The 12,101-nt window shown below is 35.8% G+C and overlaps 1 protein-coding gene across 3 annotated transcripts in view; it reads left to right on the top strand.

The window, feature by feature from the left end:
* Ctnna2 (catenin alpha 2) overlaps positions 1–12,101 on the top strand; it is a 1,046,977-nt gene that overhangs the window by 988,175 nt on the left and 46,701 nt on the right. For all 3 annotated transcript variants that reach the window (XM_063229641.1, XM_063229642.1, XM_063229644.1), the window contains one exon: positions 3,488–3,669. In XM_063229641.1, the coding sequence (XP_063085711.1) occupies positions 3,488–3,669 (182 nt within the window). The remainder of the gene's footprint in view (positions 1–3,487; positions 3,670–12,101) is intronic.

Consider the following 12,101-nt stretch of genomic DNA (forward strand, 5'->3'; position numbering starts at 1 on the left):
TAGCAAGGTCTCTACCTTAAGGAAGCACATGGAGAAATCAAGCAAAGAGCATTGGTTGGAATTAATTACAAAGCAAAGCAAGTCAATTAATATTCAAGTGCTAAATTGCATGGTGGAAATTCAAGGGCTGTGGTTGTGGAGAAACATACCTTTCAGGGCACAAATTCACCTTTTGGGGATAATGAAAGATGTATTCTTTTTTCCCCCCTCTTAAGACTGAATGTAGAGTCTGCAGTCTTTTAGTAGTCTTGCAGATTTGTTTTATAGAGAAACACCTAGCAAATAGATTTCATGCTGGTAGCTTAGGACCTGTGCCAATTAGATAAAATTGGATTAGCTCTTTTGTATAGTAGGAAGAATGAATCTAGTAGCTCATTAGACAATCAGTCAAGGATACATCAGAGAAAAAAGTACATATTTAGTTTCTTCAAATCCAAGTCTACTGAAAGTGCCTTGTTACAACTGCCTTGTTATTAATACAATACTACCAAAGTGTATTTATGACCAACTGTTTATATAGTGTACATGCTATAACAAACTTTATAAAATATTTTAGAATATTTTTCTCAGTGTCTTAGTATTTAACTTTATATTTACACCAATTTGAGTTTTCAAATGTTGGTTATAATTACACACACAGAGACCCAAATAACATAGCACATATGCACATGCACGAGAGTTATCTAATGGGACTATGTACTGATAAGATGATGCAGCATTCGGACAGCTGCTAGTCCCAGGATACATTTATGCAAACCAGGCAAAAACATTCCTTATTCTGGGCATATGAAACCCCACACCAGTATGCTCAGCCCATTGGGCAATGCTAGAGAATTCAATGATCCTTGCCCCATTTGGGCTAGAACATTTGTGCAGAGTATAGTTGCCGTAACCCTGTATGGTTATGTATAATTAAGAATGGTAGTAACTGAATTTGGATTCTTTCTCTATGACTAACAAATTGTGTGGTGTTAGTAATTAACTTAATTTCTTTGAATTTAGATATTATTATTATTATTATTCAAATGAGGCTAATATTTGAAAGAAGTAGTTTATTTGATATAAGTAAACTTGAGCATACTTCTGATCTAAATGTATAGAGCCAAGGAATCATGCCAGTTCTCTATCTATAAGTAGTCACGTAAACTCTGGGCTCATACCCTCCCAGTAAGCTAGGGGTAAGTGAAGAGGAAAACTAGTGATAGAAATTTTGATACTGTCATTTAAATAAAATTATACATGTTCAATTTTTTGAATGGAAAGACATACATTTTAAAATTTCACCTGCTGTCTATCATAACCTTTGAACAATTATTTGCTACTCCTGTATTGTCCCGTAAGAAAATGTATGTGATAAGCAAAGAAGGTCTTGACTCAAGTCTGTAGTAGAGTATTGTGGAGCTCAGTTTTTCTTTTTTGTTAAACTAATGTCCAGTGCTATTTTCATTACACCTTAGTTGTTTCCCCATCAATTCACTCACGCCGGGTAGAACTTTGCAATTTAGGTGGCAACTTCCTTGAGTAATTTCACTTGTTCATTGCAAAAATTACAGATCACCAAAAATTACAGATCACCATGCACCCTTGGTCTTTCCCCTGGAGAACACATATAGTTCAGAACGGAAGCACTGACAAACTATCTGCAGTGCTATCTGTGAAGCCAGTTGTATGTGGTTCTAGGAGGATGCAATGAAATGATGCCATGCATTTTATGTAATATTTACTATACAAATGGTGTTTAACAAAACAATCAGATATCATTATTTCTGGTAGTTATATCCTATCAAGTAAATGTAAATACTTGATGAATGCTCAATTATTACACCTAAGGGGAAAGCAGGGTTAGGTTCTTAACAGCTTCAATTCACAAAGTTTTCTGCATCTAACCAATGTATAAACATGTTTAATGCACATTTCATTTTTGATAGTTCTGATTAATTTTGTCTTAGTTTATATCACTGACTCATTAACATTAAACTTAAGACCTACAGCCACAACGCATTTCTAAATGGTTATCTAGGACATGTATTTTTCTTCCTCAGTCACATCAAAGCCTTCTTGTGCTCAAAGCCATTAGCAAGCCCTTTAGCACTATACCTAGGAGCCAGTTTAAAGAGCAAAATCACCAAAAAGCAAAAAAAGATATGCAAATAAATGTGATACTAAATCAACTGTAAAATGACCAGGATTAGTGACATCTCAGAACTCGAGAGGCTGAGGTAGGAGGTTCTCCATGAGTTCAAGACCACCCTGAACTACACAGTGGGACTTTGTCTCAAAATAAATAAATAAATAAACTCCAAAAGAGATACTTGTTTACAGATTGAAAGCTGAAAGAGTAGAGAATTGCCTTGCTTCACCTCATCTGGAAATATTTGCATCAGAAGACTCATTTTTACCATTTTACCTATCATTTCAAAATGATTTTCAAAGTGCCTCAAGTACTGATTTAGAAATCGATTTGCAAATATATTTTAGGGTAGGTGAATCTGTAAAGAAATGTCTATGAATAATGAGAAGGAAAACTGCTGTTGTTTCTTTTCTACATTCCTGTGCCCAGAAACTTGAAAAGTAACCTTTGTTTCCTAACCCTATTCACATTGAGCAGCCTTAATCTGAATGGCTGAAATCTGAAATCCTCTGAAACTCAAAATGTGACTGTGACACAATCACACAAAGCAAGTTCTCAGATTTTGGGGGCAATTTGGATTTTTAGATTAGGAGTGCTCAAGCAGTAAGGTTTATACAAATATTGCAAAATCTGAAAAGTTTTAACATTTTTAAGTGGGCAATGATTCCAGTCCCAAGCATTTCAGATAAAGGATGCCTAACCTATTCATTTTCCCCATGGTAACCCCTCAGCATACCTACTTTAGTACTTGAATGTTGTTCTAGGGGTGGTTCCGCGTGGGAGAAGAGAGGGTGAGATTAGGCATGCCAGTCCTGAACCGCCCTCAGGAGGGGACTTTGCTTGGCACTTCTCTGCAGACGCCTTCAGTTATATGCATAGTCTCCCAGCCCTACAGCACTTGAATGCTCAGATACGGTTTAAAATTCCTATCCTTCCCAGCAACAGAAGGCCTCTTTTCTTTTTTTTCCTCTCACTGAACAGATTTCAGTATTGAAAGAGGTACATTCTTTCATCTGGTTAAAGTTTCCTGAGACCAAATATAAAAACTGTCAAGAATAGACTCTTTTGAACAAACATATGTCATCAAAGCAACAGAGAAGTTCTGTTAGCATCAGTGCACACGTACTTTGGACTGTCCCTACATTTCTCGTGTATGACAGTGGGGACGGGGAATTGCCAGCCTGTGCTGTTGGCTTCTCTGGGATAGAGAAGACGCGTGTCCCAGAAAGGCCGAGCACTCCGCTAACCTTGGCAGGATCTACCTCTGTCCTCTCCACGAGACAGTCACCGCACGGTCTGTGCTTCCTTTGTCATCATTAGTCACACCTTTTTTTTCTTTCCCTGTAACCTATACAGGCCATCATGGCACAACTACCGCAGGAGGAAAAAGCAAAAATAGCTGAACAGGTGGAGATATTCCACCAAGAGAAAAGCAAGCTGGACGCTGAAGTGGCCAAATGGGATGACAGCGGCAATGATATCATTGTTCTGGCCAAGCAGATGTGTATGATCATGATGGAAATGACAGACTTCACAAGGTGAGGCCAGGGCCAGGGAGACCAGGATTTTCCCATGAAACCCCAAAAGCGTGGATGAGCCGGTGAATGGCTGCTGCTAAGTGAAAATGCTACACTAAAAGAAGGCGGTGGTAGTATAAATTTACATGTATAACTGAGAATGAGCTGAACTTAATTCTGGCAGATAGGTCTTTTTGTTCAAAGAGAAAAGATTCATTTCTGTAATTATTATGTTTTAATTATCCTAAGCTGTCTTGAGACAGAACCCCAGTGAGGTGGGTGACTCATCTTTGGTCTGTACTATTTTAGAATACATTAAATATTATTCTGAAGACAAATAAATGATTTAATTGGGAAATATGATTTAATTGGGAAAATATGTAGATGGGTGTACATATATAGTCTAGTGCTAGCTCATGTTCTAGCAATTTCAGTTTACATGCTCATCCTGACTCAGAATTATTTACAGCAGTCTAGAATCCATAGTTTTGGCACATAAATTGGAAACTGTATGGATGTTATTCCCTTTCAGCTCTGAGAAACACTCTTGGTAAATCAAGAGACTGGTCAGAATATTTTCAGGTACCTATTTTTCTCTAGAGATCATTGTTGCTCCTTGCCAATGCATTTTGGAGACTTTAAAGGGAGGAGGATTGCTGGGAGTTTGAAGGTAGCTAGGCTAGAGTGAGTTCAAGGCCAGTCTGAACTAAACAGGAAAACCCTGTCTCAAAAAAAGAAAAAAAGAAAAAAAAAAAAAAAAAAAAAAAAAAAAAGGCAGGTGACAGCTCTTTCTGCTTTTCCTAATGCCAAAAGGAGTGCAAAGCTCAGTTAAAATGTCCCTAAATTCTGACTCAGAATATTAGATGATTTGATTCAAATCTCTCAATATCTTTATTCATTTGAAAATGATAAAATAGTACTTGTCATATCAACTTCATAATAACTTTGAAATCCAAAGAGAGAATGCAAGTGTGAATTGTGATGCCAAACAAATGCAAGCTATCAATGAAACATGTTTAAAAAAAATAGATACATAGCCACAAAGATATTCTAATAATTCAATATAGTACTTGTTATCAAAACATTGAAAAGTACATGATAATGTCAAAATATCACCTATAGGTGAGGAAGTTTCGAACAGTGGTTGAATGCTTCTAATAAGAAAACATTGATTCTAAGTTATAATAAAAAATGGAAATCTGCGTAATCTCTTTTACTCTTTGCCTCTGCCAGTATGTACAGTAGTAGGCACTGCTTGGTTTTTTTTCCAGATATTTTAAATTTTATTTTGAGTTCAATCAGATGACTTCAGTATTATAAGGTGAAATTCAAGACTTTTAAATACCAACATATTCATTAGAGCTTCAAATTTGAACATAGAGTTATTCATTGTGGACTTCAACAGTTTATCTCACAAAATGTAATATTAGGGAAAAAGTCCAAACCAGTATTTAAATCTGAATTTCCTTCGAATCACACTGTCATGGAGGGTTCAGTCATTGATCCTTAAGGCCTGCAATGACTCAATTTGCTTGCTTTCAACATTTTTTTTGGATTCTATCTGAAAGATATTATGTAAGTCATTAATAACATCGCTGGAACAAATAATCTCATTAGTTTAAAATGAATAATGAGTCTAGTCATGTTGCTAGGTCAACTGAGGAGAACATTTTATGATTCTCTAGACTATTTGTAACCATGGTCGAGGAAAAGAAATTCATTTGAGGCCTCTTGTTTGCTGATGTTAAATAAGATAGACTTTGTATTAGTCAAAGTGTCGTCTCGAAGAGGGCTGGTCCAGTTTCCTTGGGACTTCATAGATGCATTTGGTATCTATTTGAATAATGAAATACTCAGGGTGCCACTAGTTGTCACTTTTCTTGCTTCCTGATGTGTAGTTTTGCACCGTGTGTGAGGGGAGAGGGAAGACTATGATAATTAATGACTAGAGGACCAGATAAGGGTGTCAATTAGAAATGAAACTCAGAATGCAGAGGTGCACGGTGGCCTCTGGTTCTGAACCTTTTCCTCCCCTAAGAGGCAGCTGACAGGTGCTTCTCTTTGTGACTTCTCCTTTAAATTCACTCCACTTGGCCTTGTGCATTGTTATTGCTTTTGCATTCTCTCCTTCAAAGATGAGTATTTGAGTTTCCTACCTCTATGCATTCCTATGCACCGTTTTCTGTTATTCAGCAGAAAGGGTATAACCGGTGAGAAATTTTAGCCTGGCTACTCCTGTCAATGCATGTGTTTAAAGGGCATATGGGTGCAAAAAGCATTCTTGCATTTATTATCTTGTTGTTTTATTCTTATCACTAGCTAATTCATTAATTTGATTCAGTAATCTTAATAATATCCACTCCATTATTATTAAAATTGGAGAGGTTCTGCCTCATTATTCATGTAATAACTTCTTCATGGAAAATAAAACTGATTATGCCTCTTGCCTCTTCGCTGCTGGGTTCCTGAATTTCATCCCCTGGGCAATGGCAGCAGCGCTGTCCTGCTAGAGTGATCACGTGCTTTTCATTACATTTTTTGGGGGAAAGAAAGAGCATGCACAAGTCTCGTGTCCGAAGAAACAGAGAGCGACAACTCAAGTTTAACGTTGCAGCAAGGAGAAAAGCTCTCTTTTAAAATCAACCTTAAGTTCTGATCTTGAAAAGATTAGAGTGGAAACCAAGGGGGAGCAAAAAAGGCCTTTCAAGGTACAATCAGCTTCAGTACTGAGAACCGGAATCAAAGAGCACGAACTCACCCGGTACTTGGTGAACTTTGTTCCTGAGTTAGTTCAAGCGCTCAGTAACTTGTCCGGGCCTGGGGAGCTCTGTTGGTCTGTACCACCTTGAACCTTAAAGGACAACTGTCCAGCTCCCTTTGCTCCAACATTTCCAATGGCTTCTCCTTTCACGGAGTTTGCCCTTCAGTGCTTACCTTTTTAAATCCTCAGTCATCTCTCTATGTTTTGTACATGTTTTTAAGTCAACAGCAATGCCATAATCCTAATTTCTCAAAATTCCCCAGGTCAATTCAGCTGTCACGGAGTGCATCTCTAGGCTGCTTCAGCTGACTGGGGAAATTGCCCATGTGTCTTTCATGGAGCTCTGGTCCTGAATAGAAGCATCTATGGTTTAACATATTAAATGCTGCCTTTTGATACTGGAGAGTTACATTTGATATTAACAAGTTTTTCTTGACTGACTCTTTTGGAGTGTATACTTCTTGGAAAAAAATCCAGATATTGACCTTTCTATGGGAATCAACTAGGCCCAAATGAGAGAAGTTACAAAAATCTATATAAGTAGAAATAATTCTATGGCTTGATTCTTTTTCCAAGAAAACTAAAAATGTGTTCCACGTAGGGCTATTGGATCGCCCCTGTTGTAAAGGATGCCAAGATTGCCTTAAACATCTTTGAAATCTCCCAAAACGTAGAATCTTGTCTAAGATCTAGAAATATAAGTGTTTCAGAAACACTGTTTTGAGACCTGGAGCTACATCCAATAAGCTAATCTCCGCCTCATCAGTGTCTTCTATGATAAAAAGACTCAGACTGCTGGGAATTCTGAATTCTCTGTTTATTAGTTTGGTTGATTTTGACTGTTGGTTTTTGATTCAGTGCCCAGTTATTATCCAGATAATATCATTTGTGCAGTCCAGTACTGCAGCCTCTAGATACAGACAATGGAATTTCACCGCCATCTGTTTCCAGAATATTTTCGTCTTCCTCAGACATACACTGTGTACACACTGTGTGCTAAGACCCCATTACTTTTCTCCCCACAGCCTGTGGAATCACCATTCTTCTTCCCGTCTCAATGAATTTGACTATTCCAGGTGCCACACATAGTGGCCTCTTGCCTTTTATGACTGGTTTGGTTAACTTAGCGTATCATCCTTAAGGTTCATCCATGTTGCATCATGTACCAGTACTTTCTTCATTTTTAAGGCGAAATAATATTCCATGGTATGATACATAACTATTTCTTCATCCATTCATCGGTTATCAGACAGCCTGTGTTGCATCTGCCTTTTGGCCATTGTGAATAATGCTAATTTGAACACACATGTGCAATTATTTGCTTATATTCCTGTTTTTATTTTCTTTGAGTGTACTCCTAGGAAAAGGGTTATAGGATCATAAGGTGATCCTATTTTTAGAGAAATGACCATTGTGCATGGTGCCTGTCCCATTTTGTATTCCCACCAGCAATATACAAGGATTCCAGTCTCCCCATATGCGTGCCAACACCTGCTCTTTTCTGGTTTTTATTTTATTTTCCATAATTATTAATGATATGACACATCTTTTTCTGTGCTTTTTAGCCACTGATATATTTCTTATAGAGCTTTCTATTCAAGTCCATGTCTACTTTTAACTGAGTTTTTTCCTCATTGAGCTCCAGGAGTCTTTTATAGACTCTGAGTTTTAATTGCTTGCCAAATAATATGATTTGTAAATGTTCCCTTTCATTTTGTGGGTGACCTTTACCTTGTCTATTGATAGTATGCTAAATACACAAAAGTTTTGAAGCCCAATATATCTATATTCTCTTTCATTAACTGTGCTTTTGGTTTTATACCCCTCAAAACCGCCAAATTCAATGCAATGAAGTTTTGTCCTGTTTTGTTCCCCTAAGAATTTCATGGTTTGGTGCTTATATTTAGGTCTTTGATCTATTTTGAGGTAATTTTTTCATGCAGTGTAATCTTAGTGACCACTTCATGTTTTTTGTGAATATTCAGTTTTCCCAGCAATCTTTTTTGAAAACTCTTTTGTTCATTGAGTGAAGATAGCAATATTGCAGAGTCATTTTATCTTAAATGTGAAGGTCAATATCTGAACTGTGTTTCATTTATCCATATTTCTGTCTTTGTTTTGATTACTAAAGATATTGGATCAGCTTTTAAAAATCAAAATATGAAGTCTTCAATTGTGTCATTATTTTTCAAGGATTTTTTTGTTACATGGATTGCCTCAAGATTCTGAGTGAATTTCAAGATGGATTTACTATTCTGGCAAAATAAATGCCATTGTTATTTTAATGCAGATTTTGATGGATGTCTGGGTAGGGCTGAAATAATAATAACATTTCCATTTAATGTACATGGAATGACATGTGCATTAATTCCTGCCATCTTTAATGCTTTCAGCAACATTTATTGATTTTAGCATTCTGATTGTTAGCCTCCTTAGTTAGCGTGTTCTTATTTTATTCTTTTGGTGCTGTTGTAAGTAGAGTTGTTTTCTTTTCATTTTTCCTCTATCTCTTTCCTGTCATGCTAGGGATTAAACCCACAGCCTTGCTTATGGCAAGTGAGCACTCAAACACTGAGCTACACCCTTAGCTCAGATTTCTTGCTTCATTTTCTTTTAGGATGCTTTATTGTGTGTTGAAACAAAACTGATTTTTAAATTTTGACTTTATGTCCTGCAACTTTTGTAAATTCACGTATTAGTTCTAATTACATTTTGGTTGTTGTTGTTATTGTTGTAGAACCTTTTGGTTTCCACATATAAGATCTTGTCTTCTGTAAACAAAAAATATTTTAATTCTTTGTTTATAATTTGAATGAATTTTCTTATTTTTCCCTCCCAGTTTCTCTAGCTGCAGCAACACAACTATTTGAGTAGAATACCATGGGTGAACACTTTTGTTGTGATCTTGTTCTTAAATTGAAAGATTTCAGTCTTTTTCCATTGAGAATAACATTAGCTATGGTTTTACAATGCAGTTAGGATGATGGAAAATTATGAACTTATTTGACAGTTTTTTTCTAAAACTAAAAATAGATTTTTCCCTAGGACCAAGCAGTTCAGTGTTAGAGATTTGTCCAGATTACTGGGAACTTATGTTCATCTAAAGACTTTTACATTAGTAAAACTGGAATTTCTCAAATGTTCTTCATTGGATAAATGGTTTAAAATATGGTACATCTGTACCATACATGGTGACTAAGCAATAAAATATATACAAAATCTTGGATAAACCTTAAGGAAATTATGCTAAATGACAAATATATGTCTCCAAATATTATGTGAAATGTGATACTACTTAGGTAGTATTCTTCTTTTAAATAAACTTTTTGCAGTTCCTTACTGAAAGCAACCCCAAATCCTCAAACTTTGTATATGTGAGAAGATATTTAACTAAATTACAGTAAGCCCTGTGTGAATATTTTGTTCATTTGTTTGTTAATGCATGTTTTTAATGCAGAATATGGTGGTTAAGGGAACTGAAGCATAAATATATCATTTCAGTCCATTGACTCCTCTTCCCTTGTTCTTACCAAGTCTGTCTGTCTCTCTCTCTCTCTCTCTCTCTCTCTCTCTCTCTCTCTGTCTCTGTCTCTGTCTCTCTCTCTGTCTCTGTCTCTCTCTCTGTGTCTCTCTCTCTCTCTCTCTCTCTCTCTCTCTGTGTGTGTCTCATTCTATTGTATATTTCTCAGATAAGATAAAACATGAAATATTTAATTTTCTCAGTCTGATTTATTTTGCTTAGCATGATGGTCTTGAGTCCATTCATCTTTCTACAAATGGCATCATTTTAATACTCTTTATAGCTGAGTAGTACTCCACTGTGTATATAGACTAAATCTTCTTTATGTCTTCATCTGTTGGTAGGCATCTAGATTATGTTCACAGTTTAGCTACAGTGAATTGTGCCACAATAAACATACGTATTCGTATATTACTATAATATTATGCTTTAGTTTTATTGGTAATGTGACCAGGAGAGATAGAGGTGACCTAAACTGTATTTATAGTTTTAGGTGTTTTTTTTTTGTTGTTGTTGTTGTTTTTTTTTTTTTTTTTTTTTTGTCTTTTTTCCTTTTTATTGGTACCAGGGATCGAACTCACGACTGCCTGCTTGTAAGGCAGGCATTTATGCCGCTGAGCTAAATCCCCAGCCCCTAGTTTTGGGTTTTTAAAGAATCTGCATAATAATTCCTACATTAGCTGCATGAATTTGCATCCCCACCAACAATGTAACATGCTCTCTTTTTCCCTCATTCTCCTTATCTTCCGTGTTTTTAATGATAGCTATTCTAACTGTGTTAAGATGGAATCTCAAAATATTTTTGATTTGCATTTCCTTAATAACTAATAATGTTGAACAATTTTCATGTACTTATTGGTTATTTGTACTTCTTTTAAGAAATATTTACTCAGCTCATTTGCTCACTCTTTGATTAGAGAAGTTATTATTTCTTTAGTTCTTTTTCTATTCTAATCATTAGTCAATTATCAGAAGAGGAGCTAGCAAAACCTTTTCCTCATCTGCTAGATATTCTCTTCACTCCATTTTTTCCTTTGCTGTGCAGAGCCTTTTAATTTGATGTAGTCCCTTTTGTGGATTTTTGATATTACTTTCTATTCTGAAGGAGTTCTATTCAAGAAATCGTTGCCTGTGTCTGTGGCTTCAAGGGTTTTCCCTATTGTTATCTTACGGCAATTTCAAATATTCTGTTTCTATAACTAAGTCTTTGATCCATTTTGATTTGACTTTCAGTGCAGCCTGAGAAGTACGGATCTAGTATCAGTCTTCTGCAAGTGGGTCTAGATTTTCCATATCGTTTGTTAAAGAGGCTGTCTTTTTTTTCATTGTTTGTTTTTTGGCCTTTTATCAGAAATCAGATGGCTATAAGTATGTGGGTTTGTTTTGTTCTATTCCATTGGTGAACATGTCTGTTTTTGTGCCAGTGCCATGTTGTTTTTTCAGTAAAACTTTAAAATATAACTTCAAATCTGGTTTTGTGATGACTTCAGCTTGGTTTTTTTTGTTCAGCATTGCTTTACATATTCTGGGTCTTTCTGATTCCATATGAACTTCAGGGTTGCTTTTTTCTAGTTCTGTGAAGAAAGTTGTTGGTATTTTAATAAGGATTGCATTAAAACTGTGAGTCTTTTTCCTGACCCCAAAACAAGCTATGTCATTCCATTTTCTAATGTCTTATTATCTTCCTTCAGAGTCTGTAATTTTCATTAGAGAGGTCTTTCAACTCTTTGGTTAGGTGGATTCTTAGGAATTTTTAAACTATTGAGGAAGTAATTGTTTTCTTGATCTTTGTCTCAGTGAGTTCAATATTGATTTATAGGAATACGATTGATGTTTGTACATTGATTTTGTATCCTCCACTTTGCTGAATTTGTTTATCAGATGTGAAAGTCTTGTGAAGTTTTTTGCGATTGTTATGTAAAGCATTATCATTGCAAATAAGGATAATTTGAATTCTTCCTTTTCTATTTATATTCTTTTTACTTTTTCTTGAATTAACAGGAGTGGTGAAGGTGGACAGCCTTCTCTTTTTCTGATTTTAGAGGGAATACTTTTGGTTTTTCCCCATTCAAATGAGATTGGCCATGGGCTTGTCATATATAGCTTTTAAAAATAACATCCTTGAAATAACAGAAGTATAGTGATGGAGAACAGACTGGTTATTATGAGGCT

The sequence above is a fragment of the Cavia porcellus genome, unplaced genomic scaffold, assembly GCF_034190915.1.
Source record: "Cavia porcellus strain 051 isolate PalLab524CR breed Dunkin Hartley unplaced genomic scaffold, mCavPor4.1 scaffold_18, whole genome shotgun sequence".
Classification (NCBI taxonomy): Eukaryota; Metazoa; Chordata; class Mammalia; order Rodentia; family Caviidae; genus Cavia; species Cavia porcellus.